This window comes from Bactrocera tryoni, chromosome 1 (assembly GCF_016617805.1).
Source record: "Bactrocera tryoni isolate S06 chromosome 1, CSIRO_BtryS06_freeze2, whole genome shotgun sequence".
Lineage (NCBI taxonomy): Eukaryota > Metazoa > Arthropoda > Insecta > Diptera > Tephritidae > Bactrocera > Bactrocera tryoni.
The window spans coordinates 63,295,850-63,320,263 of NC_052499.1; the positions used below are offsets into that span (position 1 = coordinate 63,295,850).

At 34.4% G+C, this 24,414-nt stretch overlaps 1 protein-coding gene across 3 annotated transcripts in view; it reads left to right on the top strand.

Moving 5' to 3' along the window:
* Positions 1-24,414, top strand: part of LOC120766843 (uridine phosphorylase 1-like) — a 50,769-nt gene that overhangs the window by 2,172 nt on the left and 24,183 nt on the right. For all 3 annotated transcript variants that reach the window (XM_040092558.1, XM_040092557.1, XM_040092556.1), the window contains one exon: positions 16,560-16,650. In XM_040092558.1, the coding sequence (XP_039948492.1) occupies positions 16,598-16,650 (53 nt within the window). In that variant the 5' untranslated portion in view covers positions 16,560-16,597. The remainder of the gene's footprint in view (positions 1-16,559; positions 16,651-24,414) is intronic.

Below are 24,414 nucleotides of genomic sequence, written 5' to 3' on the forward strand. Positions count from 1 at the left end.
AAATAGTTGACGACAACTGTTTACTGATTACATATACAGATACAGTTTTATATCAATTTTATTACATGCACGTTTTATATAACTGTATGTATCTAAATATATAAAGATTTATTGATACATAAAAACTAAATAAACCATATGAGAACACATGCTATTGTCATCATAAGGAAGATTTGTCGTGATTATGATTCATGAAGATCGTTATATAGGTACATACTATATATTGTGTGTTACTTACGTTATACTTACATATATGTATAATATTTACTTGAATTACATTTCATTGTAATGGGTATTGTAATTTCATATCAAAAAGCATTTTAAAAATATTGAAATTTGAGCTAGCTGTGTTACTCTACATACATACTCTTGCAACTTGCAAGGATTATGGGGTTACATGGGCTTACGGGTTTTAAAAAATCGAATTCTTTTATTGTCTTATTAAATTCTACAACACCCTTAGAATAGTCTCATAAATTTTCTTGTTGATCAGAGTTTCGGAGATACAGCCTTGAGAACTTGTGCGCTTGAGGCTAGTTAGGCTAAGTGCGCCGTCTTTATCGCGTTTTTTTCAAGACTATTTCGGTTGGCGAGAACTAGTCAAATGATCTTCATGCATTTTTATACAGGTCTTCATGATACAATTCTTAAAGACTAGGTCGAAGAGTTTTGTTTTTTCGATTACTATTTGAAATAAAATGTCTCAAAATTTTCATTTTAAGTTTTTTTTCCTTCGTCCAAGTTCTATGTTAAGGTTTTAACTAAAATACGTATTTTTCACTTTAGATTATCCTTTAAGGAGTTATCCTGCCAACGCAGGCGCATATTTTTTCCGAGGGGTTACCGGAAATTTGAAATATTTTTTCCCCAAAATTTCAGAATTTCTTTGTTAATAGTGTAATTTTCTAACAATAAAAAATTCTAATAAAATATTTAATTTTTATATGAGTAATAAGTTGTTGAAAAAAGGCAGTTTTTTACTCGAGGAACATAGTATGTAACCCCTTAAGCTTTGTAGTAACATGTTACAAGAGTATAAAAATAGACTAACATCTTACAGTACGAGTTTGATTATTTATTCGAAAGTCATGCTGATTTGAATATTTGAGTACCAAAGGTTTGTGAAAGGTATAGTAAAGCGTACGAGTATATTTCTCTCCTGGAAATACTTCTCTTCTTCAATTAATAGCGGCGGTTTAATACATGTACAATCTTCCTTTACAACGTTATTACGCTTGCCCTTACAATCTAACTGTAAGTTATTTCTTGATTGTTTCTCCTTGCTGCAGTAAAAATCTTTTTGAAACGTATTAGGTTACCAGGACAGCGATAGTCGTTTCAAAGGAAGAAGCTATCCTTGAAAATCGGGGAAACATTTTCTTTTGATTACTTGTGACCTTGAACACTGAAGTTAACAAGAGTCGCAATTTTACAGAAGGAGACTATAAACGAGAGCTTTTGGGTTAATCAAATTCTCTTACAACTTTTACCAAAGCTGCAAAGTTTTTCTTTGCCTTCGAACAAAAGTTTCCATAGAAGAACTTGATTTTGATCGGCCAGTTTGTATGACAGTTATATGCTATAATGGTCCGATCTGAACAATTTCTTCAAATATTACCTTTATATCGTTGCTTTTGACAATAATGAAGACATTTTCTCAAATAAAAAAGTTTCCCATCAAAAACTTGATGCCGATCATTCAGTTTGTAGAAAAGGGCGTATACAAAATGTCAGATCGATATCTAAAAAATTGAGGGACAAGTTCTCGTTTATAAAAACAGGCAGACAGAAAGACATAAGTAGGTCTTCGAAGCTTCTTCTTAATGAAAAACTTTATATACCCCGTTTAAGCTATAAATACCGTGCAACATAAATGAAGACAAAGTTTTTTTTTAATATCTTCCTTATTTTTAGGCTTTTGTATAAGTATTTCCACATATAAGCTTAGCAGAGTTATCTTGAGAAAAACCTCTTCAATCAGGTAGGTTATGTTACACACTGATTTCAAGTCCGATAATTCAATTTGGATAATAACAGTTATGCTTTGATGATTGTAACATTAGCACACCTTTATATGTCAACAGTATGTCTTGGGTCCAGCTTAGATGATTTATTTTAATACCAAAAATATGAAAGTGCTTTCATCTAGAACAGGTCAAACGAAAAATTAAATAATTTTAATTCACAATTTTCTATGCAGCTTCTATAATTGGTACCAGTACATGTTTTCCTTCTTATACAATGGAAGAAAATTTGACAGGCCGATTTTTTTTGTGTAGAGAGAGTTATATTTTGTTGAGCCGAACCTAAGTAGTTCACGAGTCCTTCTGAGATTCACCAAGGTCAGAAGCACTTTGCAACAAACTAAGCTCACAGAGCTAGAACAAGTCAAGTGAATTTTTAGTATTATATTCTAAATGAGCCCAACGTATCTCCAAACGTATCAGTTATCCATCGCTACAATAGTAACAAAATGATTTCTAGCAGTTAGTTCTATATTTTTGGTCAAGGTTATTAAAATCCTTTGTTTGAATGAAGTGTCAAAGCCATCCCCAATTCAAAGTCAATTCTACTTAGAGAACACTTTGAAGCCTTTAAAAACATATCGCACTACGAAAAAATATAATAACGTAGACAATTCAAAAACTTTAACTTCAAAAGCTTTGAACTTTGCGCGTTAACTTTCCGCATTTTCGTGCAGTTTTATTAAAATTTAGTACAGCAACGCAAATAAAAGTAAGCTTAAGTACTACAATTTAAATATAATTGCATATTCATACACACACGCACACTCGCATACATATGCATTCATGTATACGTCATTATGTAGACGGTTGCCACTTGAAAGAGCGCAAGTGTTGTTAACTGCCGCTAAGTTTCGGCGAAGGCAAAGTTCATTTTTCATACTTTCGGTAGTTGAATTACTTTTTCAAGGGCACTTTCAGACAACAGTATGTGCACAGTGGTTGGTAAATGCAAATATCTGGAACTATGGCAACTCTATGATAAATAAAAAACAAGTTAATACCTTTGAAAATGAAATAAAAGCATGAAAGGAAACCAAAAAACGAAATTTATATTCTGCAGACAACAAAATGTAATACATACTAGTACATACCCATTACATATGTACAATCAAGCTACAACAAATTCCATTTCGATAGTCATAGGTTGCACTTTTTATTGACTTCGAGCAGTTGGGAACCTAATTTTCATTAAAGCAAGTCTAATTAAAGATAATTATGCACACTTAAAATCATTTGTGGTGTGTCCATTTAATTACCGTTATTCAAATTTCGGAAAACTGCTTCCAGTTAGTTAATTGCTGTACATTGCACATGTTGACAACGGTGGTCGGTACCAGATAATAAATACTGTTTGTTCGAGCATTTTCTGTTATTTCAAAGAATGATTGTGAACATTTCCAGGGGGTTCACATAGAGAATGATGTCATCCCATGTTTAAACGGAGATTTACAAACAATATATATCTGAATTTCAATTATATATACATATACTCGTATATATATACATATATGTATATTTGGTACTTAATAGGTCTTTTTGCGTTTTTTGTTTCAAAATTTTAACGTTCTTTAATAAAAAACAAGTACATACTCGTATATATGTGCATAAAGTATTGCTCACCTGAAGCTGGAATATTTTTTCATGTTTCTGGCAAAGTGTGGAAAGAATCAAATACATTTTTTATTCCCTGTTCTGATGTGAACCTTATTAAGGATGTGAGTGAGGACCAGAATAAAGAGTAAAACTTCCTGACCGCTGTTTTCCAAATCGTTTCTAACCGGTCTGCAGCACGAGGTCGAGCGTTATCAAGATTGAAATTGTTTTCCACGTATCTAGTCACAAAATTCCGGGCATGGGCCATCGCTCGCTACAGTTTTACGAGTTGTTATCGGTAACGTTTCCCATTATTAGTTTCACCAGGTGTTCATAATCCATCCTTTTTGATCCTCTAAAAACGGAGCATTATTTTGTCGGCAGGGATATTCGGCCTTGCCGTTGATTTGGTTGGTTAAACAGGTTTCACATATGACTTTAGCGTTTTATGTTGTCGAAATGGTTCGATTTTTTATCGTCAGTTACAATCTGATGCAAACGAGACTCCTTTTTGCGTTCAAGCAGCATTTCTTACATGCAAAAACGCTTTTCAATGCCTTTTGGCTTCAATTCATATCCAGTTTCTTAGCTTTTGAATGTATTCGGCTACTTTTAAAATTTGGAAATGGTTGGTGATTCACAACAATCTTCTTCGAGTGAAAGTTCCAGTTGCTCATCTTTAATCTTGTTTGATCGCGCAGAACTTTTTTCACTTTCTATGGCGGCTATAACCGCGTGACCGGTATCTACGCCGGTAAAGAAGAAGAAGAAGTCAAAATCACCACTTTTAAATAGTGTGAACAACAACACGTTTGCTCAGATATCATAAATAATGTTCACCATAAACTATCACCAAAATTCGATGACTCAATTTTTACTCAAGTTACAGCATGCACGGACAGACGGACGGACGGATAGGCAGACATCCGGATTTCAACTCTACTCGTCACCCTGATCACTTTGGTATATATAACCCTATATCTGACTCTTTTAGTTTTAGGACTTACAAACAACTGTTATGTGAACAAAACTATAATACTCTCCTTAGCAACTTTGTTGCGAGAGTATAAAAATCCTATTATTATTAACAAGTATGGAAGAGCTAAGTTCGTGTGTAACCTAATTTTTTATACTTGCAAGGATTAAAGCCAGGGAAATACCAGTCTCCGATATGTGATTTCACCTAAAAATGCGGTGTGCCACGTACATCGTCCAATTTTGACACCGGTTCCTAGGAAGCCCTCTTAAACCAGGGAGGTACCTCCCGGTCGAGGGTAAAATTTAATGTATCTGGATGTATTTGAGATTTATCACACTTTTTATCGTTTTTAACAGTACTGTTGGGGGAGTGGGCGGGATTATCATTCGATTTCATCCATTTTCACACTGTCAGAAGGAGTTCCCATACTATTAGGGCTAAATACAGGAACTAAGTACCTTTAGTGGTTTAAAAGACTTACCTACGTGTATGATAAATACATATGTAGGTACATACATAGTATGCACCACTCCTGTTCTCATGCTATACTCCAAAACCTGAATTTCGTCTTAACATCAATGCCAAATTGCAAAATAGTTTAGGCGAAAAATGGTCCATTTCAAACCTTTTTCTGTAAAGCTTACATGAACAAAACATACCACTAATATAAAAAGTTTTGAAGTTTTGAAGAGATACTTGTATGTTGCTAATATTACCATCTCTAACAGATACTTTACTACCGCATAATGAAATAGGATTAACGTCTCCGCGTTTAGTCACGCAAGCGAACCTCAATGACCTGGTTTGTGATGCAAAAACGACAAACGAAAAGAAAGCCGAAATAATTGGTTTTCGTTTGTAAAACTTGATGAATGTAACAGTTTATATTGAACAGCTGAGCGTAAAGCCGCTTGCAGACTTCAATATAACGAATAAGCATTTTGTTAGAGAGCTGTACTATAATTACATACTATATATTATATAATAAAAATATTCGTTTCAAATGCTTAAGCTACTTGTCTATCTGAAAACTGTGAAAATAATATGACAACACTGGATTTTATAAAATGTAGTCGACACATTACTTGCTAATATTGAAAAATGCTTTCAAATACATCAAAGTTTTTTTGTGCATATGAGAAGTAGGTGTATCTCCAAACACAAACTGGCTGGCTTTCCATATAATTTTTCCGTTAGAACAGTTCCAACCAACATTGACCACATACTTTAGCCGGTAAATTAGCGTCTTATACATATCGAGCTTCGATTTCCGATCGTGAATTATAGCACGTAAAAAAGGCAGGCATACAAGTTAGTTGTCTAATTAGACTTAATCCCCAAAACACGTGTGTAAATTTCACTGCTGTTTTGTTTTTTTTTGAAAACCTCAAGTTTTGGTATTTGAATAAAATGATGCGGAGGATGAATGATGCTCCAAGCGAAGCGCCAATTAAAAGGGTAGTGAGCTTAATTCCGTACAGGCGGTATGATTACCGAAGAGATAATCTATTAGATGTCGAAAAAAGGCCGATATAGATGAAAACATCAAAAACTCGAAACATAAGACGAAATAAAGTTGATAAATTTGTAAGTCAAAATTTTAATATAGTTTAATCTATTCGAATTATTGTCAACAGTAGCATCTGGGGTCCACACGGTATGATACACTGAATGAGTTATCGATAGTGAGGCTGCCGAGTTTGTTAAAACTCGCGTCAAGTGCAGGCATCTTAACAGATGACTACTTTTTTTGGGCCTAGGAACTGAACTCCATCTGATATCGCAAAGGACAAAAACTGTTGCTTGCATGGCTTATTGGCCTACCGGTTTAATTTGACCTAACCTAATGTCGACAGGAATTTCGCTGCATCCAAAGTGTGAAAAGACGTAACAATGTACTGGCAAAGTTGTGGCTTCGTAGAATTCAAATGAAATAATATATTATATGAATATTTAAAATGGTGTAGCAATGGTACTGTGATCGACAGTACCAGCAACGAAATTTATATATTCCCCCATGTATCAAAGAGTGAAAGAGGAACAGGACAAACTTCTTCTGCAGCAAACCATAAATAGAAAGTTGCTTCTAATAAAATTACTAAAATTCAGTCTTTCAGGCCGAAATTGTTGGAATAATAGAGGGTGCAATAGAAGGTGCTGGGTGGGTAAGTCCATTAACTTCCTATCGGATGTAGACAATAAAGACAATGCACATCGCCAACACGAATTGTCACTACGTCAGATTATGTATGGAGGGAATAATTAGACTTTTAGTGGAAAACTCGGTGAATATCATCTGGGTATCCAGTTAGATAGTAGCAGCAGGAATTGAAATCCCTTAATCTTCCCTAAACAATGCAGCTTTTTTAAAACAATCATATCAAGAACACAGTGCATACCACACTAATAACAGTACTTTGGGATATTATTGATAACGGGCAGACTAAAAATCTGCTACATACATGTAAAGGAGAATCTGTCTCTAAAATACCGCCTTCAGCTCTTGGTAGAGGAGAATCGGCAGAATGCAGAGCATGTGCGGTGGACGATGAGACGCTGGATCAATACCACTTTGAATGGTCAACATTCAGTCGATTGAGACAGGATATTTTGTCACTTAAAAGGTATTGTAAGGTTAATATGCCAAAAATCAGATTTTTTCATATCCACTGAACCGCTGAAAAATGCATAATTTCTTACGAATTGGGAGCACCATGACCCTAATGATGGCTGAAGAGCAGCCGCCTGCATCTTTAAAAGCAATAAAAAACATCAAAAGCGAATCTTATTAATGCTCATATACTTGTATAATATTTAGTGGCGGAATACCGATTCCATGTGTAGGAGGAAATTGTTTTTTCATCAAAATTATGTATTTTGCTTCAAATCAATAAAGACGATGACAAAATTGCATGATTCGGGTTTCGATGCGGATTCTAGGTAATTTTCTCTGTCTTGAAGCTTGAATAAAATGATTGCTGGAGAGGTAATAATAGATAATGAGGCTTTCTATATTTTGAATCAAAAGATAAATTGCATTATAAATATTGTAACGAAAAGTTGAAATCTCCATAATCGGTGAGTCAGCCTTGATGGTAAATATATTGATAATGAAAACGAAAAATCGCCGAAGAACTAAATTTGTCTTAAAAACGAAGTACCAAAGAGTTACTGTTCCATTAACTAAATTTTAAATTCTAAAGGATCCAATGTAATAGTTGTCTGCATTTTTTCAACGAAACACATGTGGTGTGGGTAATTTTAGTCCGATAATCATTCGGTCCATTCATTTTACAAGTGGAATGATTGATTTAATCTTGAAACACTAACAAAACATTTTAAACCCTCCTTTTAGAATATACAAGTCTGGCTACTCTGCACAAAGTTTTGTTGCATTATAATAACAGACAGTTGTAAATAACGGCATTTATATTTACTCCCACATTTGTTTCCGCAATTGTCCTTTGGCAACGAGATCTAACAATATCATTTATTTACCTATTACGTTTCACTTTATTGTCACGTGAAATTTATTGAACATATTTGCTCTTTAACGTCCGCAAAATAATATAAAAAATAAATAAATACTTTAGCAATAAAACAGTTTTTTTATCTCATGAGACAAAGTTATTTCAGCATGATTTGTTGCATATGCGAACTCCAGTGACGCACACATTTCATGTCGCTGGCATTTATTGTAAGACTCACTAATCGCAGAGGTCTTTGCAAACATTTCACCACTGAGCCCTGCTCTATTGTCTCACTTTTTGCACACAAAAACCTTGAACTCTAATATTGTGCAGAACAGGGGAAAAAGTGAAAGCTTAAATGCTTTGCGGGAAATTAGTTCCCCCAGTCAACACATATTATATACATAAAAACATATATGTATATGTGTGTGTAAGGTATGTCGCCCATCTTTTATTCACACGAATATGCCTTGTTTGCGGACGTGCTTAATCTAATATTTTACTACCAAAAAAATTGCGGAAAAACAAAAAGCCAGAAGTGTACTAGAAAAATGGCAGAGCAAACAATGAAAAACACGACAACATACGAGTCACTACTCACAGGTGATACAGTTGAGATAGTGTGCAAAACCCATCTTTACCTAAGTTGAAAAAGAAAAACGAAATACAAATTAAGTTTTCGCCAAATTTTTGGTGCAGACAAAGTGGTAATGGATGAGAGTTGTGTAACATACCCAAAAGCAAATATTCATGATTCTGCTGACGTTTGCGTTCGCCAATTCGCTGTCAACGGCAGTGCCCTGGCTGTCTACCGTTAGTAAACTGGCAACCACACACCTTTGGAAGCCACATATCTACGCATGTATGTATGTGCATATTAGCCTATTGATAGGGTGAGCCTAAAACATTACGAGTTCGGGTGATTGCTTTCTCTCTCTCTCTCGGTGAATATCCTAACAGAAACACAGTGGCGTATCTGTAAAGAACGAAATGATCTCTTTAGAATTAATTTTATTTTGAGAGGCCTAGTAGCAATATCCAACCGCTGGTGTTTCGAAACTACCGTTAGTCTGACAAGTCCTTTTCTCTCCAAGAAACTGCCCATTTATCGGACCACTATGGCATTTGTATAGCTGCCATGCAACTAAACACCCAAAATGAAGTCCTTGTTTGGAATTTTTTTTTATTTGACGAGATACTATTATGTTCTCGAAAATTGACATGGATAATTATTCAAGGTAACGTGACGATCTCCGAATTAATTGTTCAGATCGGGATTGTATATCATATAGCTGACATACAAACTGTCTGATGAAAATCAGGTTTCTGTATGGGAAATTTTTTTATTTGTGAAACTACAGCTTCGTTGCAACCGAAGTTAACGTTTTTTTCTTATTTTTATTCTTATTTTTTCAAATCCAACATTAATACTCTCTCACTTAACAAGCGAGAATAAAATAATGGATACCTTTGTAGAGTATTTGATAGTGATACTATATTAAAATAAAGTTATCGATACACTCGATTGTTTTCCATCACTAGAACATACCACCATAAATGCCAATTCGATCGACAGAACTTTTTTACGTCAAGAAATTCGAGATAAGGGCGTAAGCTTGGATGTGACCTCAATTTTCACCTTCAAACCTGTGCTCAGCAAGTCAACTAACATCTAAAACCCACTTTTTTACCAGATGGTCCTACTTGAGAACTCTGTTAAAGCGAGTGATCTTTCTTACTAAGAGAATTAAGTCTTTTTATATACGATTTTTCAATAGGGCACTACAAAAGTAGACCGAGACGCCATATTTTTTCCCGCTCTTTTGACATTTCTCTTCAGTAAGGTTTGCCATTTCATCATGAAAAGAAATACGATCCAAAAACGAGTCAAAATTATTAAAATTTATTATCGAAAGTCGGAGTCAGTGGCCTTAACTTTTAGAGCGGGTTTTTCAATAAGAACGCTACAAAAATGTTTTATTAATAAAACAAAAACTTTATGCCTGTAAAAGAACATTCGAGGCCATTATGTACGGAACTCGATTTCTTTTGCATGGTCATCATGAGCACTACTATAGAAGGAAATAATTGCACGGACCATCTTGCATACACATAATTTAACTGTAACTGTGCTGGTGTCGGCAATTCGGCTTTTATGAAATTTCAACTTGAACAACTAATGGCCGCTCTTTGCAGGACAAAAGGTGAGAAGTCAGCATGAAGGACACGTGCACCTCCAAATCTAATTACGCCCAAAACAAAAAGCATTAACCACTTCTCTTCGCACAATGTGACCCCTGCAACACGCTGCACAGGTTGTAGCCGTAACAATTGGCTAAAATGTGAATACTTTGACGCCTTTGTGCGCACCTGAATGTATGTGTAAGCACAGATTCTTTCGCTTGTGTTGGTGAGTGCGCGATTTTGTCGAGTTGCTACCACAACATCTGTAAAAGGAAGTGCGTTGGTTGCATGTAGTTGTTTGGTGGTCGGTGGAGCATGGCAGCTCACTATCGTAAACGTCTGCTATTAAACAGACTGAAAAGTTTTAGCAGCAATGCTGTCAAAATTTTGCTGCAGTGTTGCGTAACTTTTTTATTACATGCCACAAAAACATACACAGTAATCATAAAAGAATATACATATATATGCTGCTCAGAATGCATTTAACATTCAAATGTGTTTCATTAGGGTGGGTCGCGTAAGCTACTGATTATTTATAATACTTCAAAAATTTAAAATTCTCTCAGTTCGTCTGTATATATTTTTAATATTGTAGCGACAATTTTTCTTGAATAAATGTTATTAAAATTATCTGTAAAGATTTTGTATCGTTTCGAAAGAAATATAAGGCTCATAGATGTTTTTTGTGAAATATTCGACTAGGGTACTGCAAGATTAAGACTTAAGCTAGATAAGTACTTAGGTTCAGCGTCGTATGATGCCAGATGGCGCAAAATGGCGCACTATGGTGTACTGAATACAACCGATTTCGAATTTTAATTTTGTGGTGGCCTCCTGTGAAAGCTGATGTGTCCGCGTATCAAAGAAAAATGGGAAAAGAGGAACATCGGTCTGAGCTCTTCACCTTCGAAGACGAAGACCCAAACGATGACATTTCAAAAACCGTGTGGGCCGTAGAGAGGCCGGGAACGTAGTAAATTTTTGTAGAAAAAAAACTAGAACACATTGTTCCAAGGTACCGGGCTCCACCGAAAACTGGCCTGGAAAGTATTGCTCCCGATCTCCCCCAATATACTTCACTAAGTGTTGGTCATATCCTATATCAAATATTGGGCATATGAAACTGTCAGCGTGTTGGGCGTCACTTTGCTCACTCACTGGAAAACCAGCTCTTAATTCTAATTGCGGATAAACGATGCTACTTCACCATCGAAGATGAAGACCCACACGATAGTGTTGCAAAATGGGCAGTCAGTGTCAGGTAGGAATTTGTTCTCGATCTCCCCCTTATTTTCTTTACAACATGGGTCAGGTCCTAAATGAAATATTGGTCATGAGAAACTGTCAGCGTGATTGGTGCCACCGTTGTTCATTATGAAAAACCAGCGCATCCATGAGACCTTGTCACAACAGTGCTCTGACGCTCTTTAACAACCTGAACGCGAAGGAGTTGCTGCGTCGTTTTGTGACCATCCACGAAATATGATTATCCCATTTAAAGAAAAAGTCTTTTCCATTAAGACAGTCCATCAGTTTACACCTTCGTCATCCCACAGCTAATTTGTTCGCACAACTCTAATTACTACTGCCCCATCCACCGTGTTCTCCGGATTTGGTCACGTGCGACTTCTTTTCGTTTCCAATCATGAAAAAGTCACTCACCGTGCATAAATTTTAGTCGAGGCTACCACGGAGACCTATTTTGTAACCTCACAGGAAACGTATTTTTCAGACGGATGAATAAAGTTGGAGCATCGCTAAGTAAAGTGTATCGAGTTAAAAGCAATGTTGCAATTTTTCCAAAATTTTCGTTCTTCTTTCGTTGGCTAAGTAGTTATTGGATCGCCTTCGTTTGACGTTCATACTAATTTTACTAAGGGCCTCCGAGATAACCTTTTAAGCCTAAGGAACAAATAGAGAGGCACAACTGTTAGGTAGGAAATTAACAAATCAATTTAGTTAATAAAGTGGTATACTTTCTCCCCATATAGGGTTTTAAAGGTGTCGTAATCGGATAATAATCGCTAAACGCCCACATGAGTTTTAACTCATTAAAAGAGGTCTTAAAGTGAGATTTCGATTATATTAACGACTATAAAACCCGTGTGCTAGTTTTTCCGCTCGGGTACTAAGGAGAGTTGGTTTCAATAATAAACCATAGTTGGGTGTGCTGGTCTAATGTGCATTCCTAACATTAGAGTCGGTCGATTTATGGTACGTAGATATTAAATTTCATTCGGTTTTCTCAAAAACTGACGAACAAATTTTTACACACACTAAAAGCTAAAGTTCGACTTAAAATTCGCCAGCTTGAAATCAAGTTTAGACCTATAGTTTCTTAAGCTATGTTGCTCAAAATTTTCCATACAACATTTTCTGCATTTGCGATTTTATAGAAAAAATCGACCCGCTCTAATATATATACCCAAAAAGGCATTATTAGCTATGAAATTGTATAATCATTTTGTGCAGCAAGTTTGCGAACGTTTTGGATTCGCTGAAACCATCAAATTTTCAGTTTCTTTGTAATTTTATTTTAGTGGTGTTCATAAAGTTGTGGTTTACCACGCGATTTCAATTTTAACACCGTCTGGTAACGACACGTTTATAGAGATTGATAGAAAGTTATGAAAATAAAATTATGTAATTATGTAGAGGGATAATGCGGAATAAATATTTGCTTGCTGTATACTGGCAATTAGCGACGGTTTGCAATTTATACAAATTAAAAAGTTTCGTTTCATTTCTGTGGTTTCCCTTTGTTATTCAAAATGAAAAACTAGTAAGTTGAATTCAACAAATATTTACAACTTAGTGCTATTGTGAGAGTGATGGAGGTGGAATTGCTATGGAGTTTGGAGTATAAATAATATTTTTTCCGACTATTGGTATCTTAAATCAGTTTCGAACCAGCGATTTTTATGGCGAAGTGTTTTAGGGATTATAAAAGTTTTTCATTAGGTTTTGAGATATTCAATTGAAATTTGGATGGGTGTATATTGATATCCGATTGATAATTAATCGAAATCGGTCAGATCGGACAACTATATCACTTATCTCTCAAACAATCGATTATTCGGAATTTTTAAACTTAGCCTTTTCTCCACTTTAGGCACAAAGATATACTGTTATCAGTAAAACACGCTCTTTCATTTTCATTGAGGAAACTCACATAATAGCCATTTTAGTCGGGATAAAGTCTCCCGGAAATTCGAAAATCTTTAAATTAGGTTTAGGGCGGCTAAAGGAAGTGTTGACCCGATTCAACCAATTACACACTATTGTCAGCAAAGGAGTATATCCGAATTTCAATTATCAATGTATGAGAAATGATCGATGTTTACATTGGAATGTCACAGACAAAATTTAGCCGAAATCAGTCGGACGGGTCCCAAGATTTGTGATTTCGCCTAAAAGTGGGCGGTAGTATGCGCATCATCCAATTTTTACTCTGGATCCCCTAACGCCCTCTCATACCTCTCATACACATGTCTCTGGCATATTTAGTCATTGATTTATCGCACTCTTGGTAGTTTTTAACAGTACCGTTATATGGGTTATCTTCCGATTTCATTCATGGTTACAGTGTCGATTGGGGTGCTATAGGAATTTGTTGTCAGCGAATTTATTTGTTGCCTAAGTGGTTTAGGAGATACATTTGTATATACAAGTAAAGTCAAAAAAAGAATTTTTTTTCCCACAAAAGCCCTCGATCTTCAGTTCTATGTCGTAATTTAGTGCTTAGTTATGACCGTTTATACGGCTTTTCCGGCTTATTTTTTTGCCAAGGGATATGTGTACCAAGTTTCATTAAGATGACATCTTAATTTTTACTCAAGGGGAGACAGACATCCACTCGGATTTCAAATCATCTCGTCCCCCTGATCATTTATACATGCATATATAACCCTATATCTATATCGATTAGTTTTAGGTTATAGAGACAACCGTTAGGTGCACAAAGCTATCATAATCTGTAGCAACAGGTTGCAATACTATCTATAAAAATTGACCCGCTCTAGTATTTATAGATAGACGGAAATGGCTAAATCGACTCAGCTCGTTATGCTGATTACTCTGGTCCACAGTGGTTTTGTTGCCCTAAACATAAGAATGATTTTGGATATATTATATTTGTTCTCACAATTCATGACATCATATCAGTTTCTCGTTTATTTTTAAATCCTTATTTTTATTATCCATTTTCTAGGTAATAATCTCTTTTAAGGAATCAACAGCAATCTGCCATCGTTGTATGACGATCTCAGCAACCTCAATACCATTCTTCCATCACTTCCCGTTTCTGGTTGAACCGTTCTAGCTGTTCCGCACTATTATCGCCAAAATTATCTCAAAATGTATCCAGATAAATAGGGAGATAGTCTAACTTTTTACTCTAATTTGGAGTCAGTTCTGAGTCTGACAGTTGGTCTGGTTGTTTCGGAATTTTCAACTATTAACATAAACCTTTTACAAGCTTTAATTTATGTTAGTTATAAACTTGATATATTCTGTATATTTTATTAAGTAATTGCGTTATTGGAGGACTATCAAATATTCCACCGTTCAACTTTTTCATACTTGAAAATTACTTTTCAAACGTTTCGTTCGGGTGTTACGAACTTCGTGGCGAACTTAATACTTTTCTTCAATATAAATTTTACTGAACACTGAGTGAATATACGCGTCTTATACCTGTCTAAGGGGCTATAAAAGTACCTTTTTTAATTGCCGCAATTACCTCGACGCTGTGCTTTTGATTTCAGTTAATGGCTGTTTAATGTTCATGGCATGTGATGCGAACAGCTGTGACCAAATGAAATATTAATGTTGGAATATATAAGCTCACAGCATAGTTACCAACACGTTCATAAATTACATTCTGGATAAATTTTATCGTTTAATTGCGTATAATCAATTTATTTAATTGGTAATATATAAATACGGATTATAAGCAGCCATAGGAAGCTTATGTGATTTTGTGAATATTTCAACAAAATAAAATACTAGCGTTAGAGATTAAATATCATTTCTAAATTAAATTTTTAGACATTAAAAACAACTGCAAAAAGAGAAAAACTGTTGATGTTCATACAATAATTTTCGAATTTGATTTAAGGGTGTATGTGTATGTTTTTTGAAAATTTAGATGTTTATCTGCCGATAAGGTTTTTTAAAATTGAAGTGGCTTTTAAAGTTCTACCTATTTTAGTGTCGTTGACACTACGCCGGCTTAGGTTTAACTTAAAGCTTTAAGCGCGATTTTCTCGAAACTGTTTTTTTCAAAAGGATACCCACGTTTTGTCAGGTTCTATTTATTGGAAATTTTAAAAAAAGTTTTCTCTATAGACTTGTCTATGTCCGGAGCTAGTCAAATAAACAAATTTAAAATATTACTATTTTTAAAAAATCCGAAACATTAAATAAAATTGGTGAAATTAATGTCTTTTCTTCATGCAGTCGTCATTTCGTGAAATTTTTTCCAGCTTTTCCAACATGGGTACCATTGAGTTATTTTATTTATTTTAAAAATTTTCAAACGATTTACATTCTGACAAAAAAGTACCCGAAAATTGTAATTTAAATTTCCCGGGTACATGATATGCCTCGTTCTGGACGACCAAGGATATGGTGCTTGAAAATGGTCAAGCAAGTGCTATAGAGATGGCAAAAGAGCCCCACATCTCTCGCGAGGCCGTTCGAATAATTGTGGTAAATATTTTGGGTACAAAATGCGTTTTGCACGACTCGTCCCGATACAGCAGATTTTTTTTCAAACAGGGTACCGCAAACAGGTCTCTTTGAACATGCTTGAACGTGCGAATTCCGATCTGACATTCATGGAAAGCATTATAACTGCCGTTGAGACATGGGCTTATGCGTTTAACAATCAAACGAGTCAAAAATCATCGGAATGGAACAAGTTTGTATTCAAACGAAGAGATAAAACAAAATTCGTTGAATGAACTGAAGGCCATCCCAAAAGTGCTTATGAAAATTGTTTCGAGGACTGGAAAAATCATTGGCATGAGAATATTACATCTGTCGGGGATCACCTTGAAGGCGACGAAATAAATGTCAGTTATTTCATTGATTCTGTTCTATAAAAAATCGGTGGCAACGCTTGCCAAGGCACATACTTTCCTGTCAATTTACTTTTATGGCACTTTAAAATTTCAAATATATGGCAACCTTATTTTTTGTTTTGTAATAAACTACTGTTAATATACTATTCTTAAGAATTATTCAACTTATGATAATAAACGCAAAAATTTAACTATTTTCTCACTTTTAATCTAATTGCAGAAATATTTAAGTTCGAGGATTTGCCGATAAGACCCAAGATGTCTCTTTTCGGCGGCAACAGTCACTCCATTTCCGAGGAAGAGATCGATGAGTGAGTCCATATTACGCTTAACATATGTATATTTCTTAAAACACAGCTATGAAAAGTTTTTTTGGTAGTCGAATTGGCATGTGCAAGAGCAAAATTATTTAGCGATAGGGTTACCACTTTATGAATGATCTTTTTTATTATTACTATGGAACTTTTTTCATATTATACATACCTGCATACTTCGAACACAAATAAACATACATACATCAATACTTAATTGCAAATATGCTGCGGAAACAGGTAATGGATTCATGCATTTAATTATATGTTATAATTATTTTTAGTTATTTTTTCAAGTATGGTAATCAATATGCAACTCTTTTGGTGCCTAAGAGCTTTTTATGTCAGAAATAAGTTCATAATTTTAGTTAGTTACTAACTGTTTGACCGCAGAGCTTATTTTGTTGAAAAACTGTAGCGCCATCATGATATGGTTTAAAATTATGTATAAAAGTGTGCGTAATCATGCAAAATATTTTTTTTAGAATTGTTCATATTTGTTGCTGTTTTGCGCTCTATTTTTATTTCAATATCTGTTCTTTTATTAAGTACATTTTAAGTTGCCAATGACCTTTAGAATTACCATGACTTTGCAGAGTACCATTTTTATAATAGTTTAATTTCGAGCTATGTTATGTAAGTAGATAGCAAATTGTGTTCAAAAACTAAACATTTAACAATCAATTTACAAACAAAATGAATTCAACCTGTCAAGAAATCCAATACTTTTATAACATATATACAATATCCTACACCGAACATTGAAATCAGATACTGGAAAAAGTGAACAATACCAAATTGAATTGCAAATTAAGAAAACTTAAGAGGAAATGATAGAAATTATGCTACAGGTGGCAACACAGAACCGGCACAGTGCCAATTATTAAATTGAATAGCATATATTTAGGCGCGCATACAGGAGGATGACATCGCGTCGCCTATAAATGCCCTTCACATAAACTAACCTTCATAGATCGCTGATTTCCCTCGTCAACATATCCGCCCGCATAATTGCGGTAATGCTATCAGAGCAACGCAGCCAGGCTGCTGCACCATTTACCCACTACACAAGTAGTCTCAGACACATCCTGATAAATATTGTCATGTTGGCATACGCATTTCTTTTGTGTTTGTTTGGCGCAGTCAATGGGGATGCTTAACAGTGTGTAAACCTGTCAAGTACTCAGTCAATTGTTAAATTGAGTTCCGATCGAAAACAGAAAACAAAAGCGCACACGCTATATATACACACACGTGTGTACGCTCTCGGACGTTCACATATATGAGCTAATACTTGCACATTGAATGCGCTCTTCACGCTTTTTTCCTAGCATAATTTTCAGTTCTAGCTCGTGGTACAACAAGCATAGAATAATGAGATTTGCCCACAGTATACTGCAGTGTGAGAAAATAATATGTTAGCATAACAACTTCTTATGGAAAATTGTAGTCCAATTTTTTTGTTAATTAATAATAATATAAATCTATAAATTTATAATAATGAAGAAAAGAAATTGAAATTGGCTGTAAATGAAATCCTCCAATAATCTATACATTGAGTAGGTAGGTAGGAGTGCAGCCCTATCGGGCTCAATTAGCACTTGATGTGCCATTTTGATACATTGAGTAGTCGAAAAAGTATTTTCGTATTTCATCAATAGATGTTGCAGTCATATATCTCCAGTGTTACCAAACACATTGAGTCATACCACAGAGTATTGGAAAGGTGAGATTTTAAGCTTCATTTAACCTAAAATAAATTTGGAGCGATTGAAAAAAGTTACAGCTGTTCAAAAATGACAAATTGGAAAGGAAAATAGAAACATTTCAGATTAAAACTTCAATACGATATCGAGATGAAAAAATACAACACTGTTAAGGTATCCAATTTATTTTTTTTTAAATAATCACAATAAGGAGAGTTTCTGTGTTTTAATTTTGATCAAAGCAGTGATCGCCGCTTACGTTCTCACAGTAATCTCTTGAATCTCTTCATGTTGCTCCTCCTCCCAAATATGGCAATTCTGCTTGTTTATATACCCATTGAACCAGAAATGGGCCTCTTGGCTGAACAAAATTTGACTCCAAAACGTTGAATCTTCTTGGAACTTTTCAAGAGCCCATAGAGCGAAGCGATGTAGCTTAAAAAGGTCGAGCGAATTCAGTTCTTGCACAAGCTGTATTTTGTACGCTTTCAATTTAAGATCTCGACGCATTCTACGCCAAGTCGTTCTATACGCCATACGAAAATTTTCAAATTTTCGGATACCGAATATCAGAAGTTCCGAGCCTATAGCTGGCTTCCAACTGAAATTACCAATGAATTTTTAAGATAGCTTGATAAAATTTAGTGAACATTCTTTCCTGTTGACCATGTAGACTGGTGCTAAAACTAAAATCGGAGAGTTCTCATATATCTAATATATATTTCCGGTAGTCTGGTTGACTTTATACCACATAACAGAACTGTAATCGGAAATTGTAAATACAAAAGGCAAAATATTTAAATATTCATCAATATTTACTTTGTCGCCTTTAAAGTAATTCCACCAGATGTAATACACTTGTAGGCATAAGTTTTTAGTCCTCGAAAAACTTTTCATAAGCTTTTTTGTGTGATGGCTTTCAACTCCTTCAGTGAATTTGGTTTTATCTCTTCGATCGACTGAAAACGGGTTACATTCCGATCATTATTGACTTGTTTGCATGTCAAACTCATAAATTCATGTCTCATTAGCAGTTGTGATGCTCCCCATGATCGTGGGATCGGATTCGCACGATCGACATGTCCAAAGAGACCTGTTTTTGGTACTCTTTTGAAAAAAATTCAGTTTTATCGGGATCTCTTGCCATCCCTCGAACACTTGCTTTTTAAGCGCCGTATCTTTTACTTTTTTTAAATATTTTCATCAGTTGAAGAGCTCGAAGGTCGTCCAGAACGAGGCAAGTCTTCAACGATCTCTGTCCGTCTTTGAAGGCTTTGCACCACTATTAGATATTTTTATTCATTGTAAAAATCGCAACGCACTACTGATGTGTACCGACTGCTGTAGATGCTGTAAACAAACTGGTTGACAGATCGCGCTCATATTTGGCATAATAATTAAGGACAGTCCTACGAACTTAGCAAAACACATAGTTTTGAAATATCAATATAATTTTAATTTCCGGCTACTTTTTCACAATTTATATCGGACACAACGTAAGTTGAGTGCACTCATTATTTTAGAGTTCAGACTAAGACTAGGTCATAGTCATGTGAGAAATCCCATATTCTGAATGTAATGATTTTCGTTTTAATTCTAGTGGACTTATTCTATTATATCGCTCAATTTGTTAATTGTACTAATAAAAATGTGTAAGAATATTTTCTATATAGGTAATTTGGTGCAATGCCAAGAAAATCGGATCAGATCCTGTACCTCATAATGTAATGATATGTGAGGTGTTTTTTGGCAATAGGGAACAAATTATTTTAGGCATAATGTGGTTTGGTGGTAAATATTAATGGAACATACTTGTATGAACAAATTTTTTATAACCTATATAGAGCTCAATATAATGCTTCAAATTCTTACCAAATGGAAAAAAGAAAAAGAGGGTTCTTAAATTCATTTCGTATACTACTTTTTGTAACACATGATTATTTTTTGAATGCACTGTATACATGTATACGTATTTATGCACAAGTTTTATGCATGACGAGGTGTTCTTCACATTGCTTTTATAAAGCCGGCCTCTGTTGAGTAAATGAGTGCATGAACCTATTTCTATCGAGGACTTCTAAATATGTAAGTAGGTATGTTTGCAGGTATATTTCTTATGCAGACGTCTATTTACACAATTTCCTCCTTATACTTTTAATGCACTTAATATATTTACATTTGCGTATGTTTGTGCGTGCCTTAGTTGATGCATACCTATATAGGCTTGAATAAATAAGTACGTAAGTAAGTAGGCTTTATAGATACATATGTGTTTCAAGAATGCAGATGCGCACATGCTGCGGCCTTTTTATGGCAGGGCAAATATTGACCTGCTAAGGTGAGATGTACACAGAAACTGTACACATTGCAATTTAATACTTTATATTGCCAGTGACGTTCATTACAACTAAATTATTAAAATACAGTGTTGATTGCATAAATCTGTATGAAACGGATCTAAACAAAATAAAATTTTAAATTAATTTTCAGTATTTCCACCAGTGGTTGGCAGCTCTATTATATAATATATCTAAATTGGAGACTTCTCCATGAGTTTTTCGGAACAGTTTTAATCGTCTTAGATTTTGTAATATTTTCTATGGGTGGCGCCAATATCGAAAATTATACATATATTTCTTAAAAACTCGCCGGACGGGTTGCTTATAAGCGTTGATCCATCTTTTCTTAAGTGGGTGGCAACTCTATTCCAAAATATTTTTAATATTAAATATATAATTTGATGACTTCCTCAATAGTTCCACGAAAGACTTTTTAAATGTGTTACATTTTGTACACGCTTTGTAATATTTTCTAAGAATGGTAACAATATTCAAAATTTTTTTTAAATTGAGGAAAATTAAACATTTCTGAAAAACTTATCCGACGATCGGTTTAAATATTAATTTTTTCATCGGCGCGTGGCAACTCTATTTCAAAATACACATTTTGTAATATTTCCTGTCGATTTTTTTGATTTCATTAGGGGGCAACTCTATTCCAATACATATATAATGGTACACTCAAACATGCTCTTCAATATTACTGTTTTATACATATGTGCATTATAGTTGACTTCCCTATTTAAGATATCTGAAAATTAAAGCTCTCCGCAGCATCTTCCGTTTAAAACAGCTTTCAACAAATTTGTCCAAAATGGCTATTAGGGATTGATATGCCCAAGCTTAAAAACTATAGAAAAGACGTAGAAAAGTGGTTTACTAAGAAAATGTAAGGTTTATAGGTATCTTTATTCTGGCTTCCTATTATACATACATACATACATATGTACATCACTTATTCATTATGTTCGTTCCCCAGTACCTATAAAGGCAGCATAAAACCACTACGCAAAAGCTTTTAATAAGAGAAAGCATCAATCGACATTTCATGAAGAGTCATATGATTAATATCTAATTAAACGAATTACATTTCTTCTCTCTGTTGCTTGTCGTTTCATTTTTCTCATCTTCTTTTAAACTCATTGAAGCATGAAAGCTTTTGCATTTGGTTCTAGGAAGAAATGCGAAATTAAGTTTATTTTAATTAGGGCAATTAGTCTCTGTAAAGAGTATGATTGAAGATTATTTCTTCATTATTACATATTGAGTGTTAGGGGTATTTCGAAGAACAATAAAAGTGGAAATGCTCCGTTCTGAAAATAGGTGAGACACTATGATAAAGGAAAATATTAAGATTTAATTATGATTTGGGTTTAAGGGTTCATGTGAATTTGTTACAGACTGGTTTTTAAGCGGTATAGAAGTTCTTAAAATAAGAATATATTGACATGATCAAAAAATTGCCTTTATTAGTTCGAAAATTTCTTGACATTTAGTGTTTGAAGTCTTGAACTATAAGCTAGAACTAGGTTACTTCACAAAACCATACAGAAATGATTGCGAGACGAATATTTATTTCCACGAACATTGTTTCCGTTCAACTTTGGAACATTTGTATATGGTATTTTTTTGCAAAATTTATCGATCGAACACATATTTTTGGCTTAACTGGGATTCTCATAGCAATTCTTTAGTATGTACATATATTGTTCGTATATGGAGTAATTATATACACCGAGTTTTACTATAGAGATTATATGATTTCTAAGTATCGTTTCGGCCATTATTAATATTTCATGAGCTTTTCATTATATGGTAGTCTTTTCGTATTTCTAATCAAACTTCAACATAGTTTTTTTTTTTATATTTATAATAATAAATAAACAAATATGTACCATTTTGGTCGACCACTCTTTGCCATTTTTCCGTTACAGACATTATTGCATCAGTGTAAATCGATATTTCGAAATTTCCAGAACGAAAGCGAGCGAACCATTCGTGCTCCCCGAACTGATTACAAATAAAAGCGAATTTCTTCATTATTTTCCCTCTTTTAATTACAATGTAATTGGTAGCACTGGAGGTATACGACTGCAACGACATCTATTGACAAATACGAAAAGACTTTTTCGACTACCTACTATAAACTTTAAGTGTCAATAAGACGAAGAACCGCTCGAAGTAATGAAAATATTGTTGCCGTTCATCAAGTGTTGCTGAAGACCACAATTTGTCGATTCTAGGGCGATCTCAAGAATTAGGACTGTTTCTAACCACAACTTGGCGGATTTTGAGAAGGGATTTGGGCTTGCATCCGTATAGAATTGTTCTCAATCAAGAACTGAAGCCATTGGACCACTGTAAACGTCGTGAAACTTCTGATTTTGCCTTGGAACGACTTAAAACTGATAACAATTTGAAAAAAAAAACCATCTTCTCCGATGAGGCTACTTTCATCTGAGTGGTGCGGTAAATAAAAAAAAAAATGGGGATTCTGTTGCGTAGAAAATCCACAAAGTATTCATAAACAACTATTACATTTACCTAAATTGACAGTTGGCTGTGTTTTTGCTTTGGTGGAGTCATCGTTACGCACTTCCTACGAAATGTAGCTGGTGACACCGTTACTGTCAATTGAGTGCGTTATAGATCGATGATAACCAAACTTGTATAGGCACAATAGAAGAAGTTGATCTTGACAAAATCTGTTTCCAGCAAGACGGCGCTATGTGCCACACAGCACGTGCAATAACGAGAAAAGTTTGGAGATTTGATTATGTATTTCAAGAAAATATGCCATTGAATGGCCTCCAAGAAGTTGTGATTTAACGTCATTAGACTGCTTATTGTTGGGTTATTTGAAGTCTTTGGTTTTTAGCAAGAAACCAGCATTAGAAGTCAATATGGAACGTGATATTCATGACATACGACTTGATTTAGTGGAACAGGTTCTCGAAAATTGGGTTCATTGATTCCGCTACTGCAAAAGAAGTCGTGAATTATGATATATTCAGAACTTAATTGTATTGATTCTACTTCACATAAAAGAAAAAATTGAATTTCCTTAACAATTATTGTGTTTTTTTAAGATCTAATATCACTATAGGATTGGAAACCCCTGTATATAAAGCATGCACTTCTGAAATTATTTGTTTTCAGCTTTGTTTATTTAAATTCATGCAAACTTGTTTATTTACACGAAAGCTTTCGTTATCAAATGGGTTTGTTTTTGAGATTCTACTCAAATAAAATTCAGCATAATAATTAATTTAATATAATATACAATACATATAAGCCCCGTTAAACATCCGTAGGGAATTCCCATTTAGTGGATTGCACATCAATAGACTTCTACTTCTACTTATGTCCATATAAACATTTGCTGCTACTCAAATACAGACATCAGTATAATATAAACAGTCATTTATTTTAATTTATAAGGTCCATTAAAGATCCGTTGGAAAAAGGGGAATTCCCGTTTAGTGGAGTGCACATGAACTTATCTACTTTTGCTTATGTACATATGTCCATTTATATATTATTTTTTTCATGACAAGCCTAAAATTTCATATTCCCAGCTTATATCAAAATAAAACCTTTATGATGTTAATGACAAACGAAAGATAAAGCAAGAATAAATATACACACATGAATATGTATGAAATTATGACCTATATACATACGTACCTTTGCATATGTAAATATCATACCGCACTCAT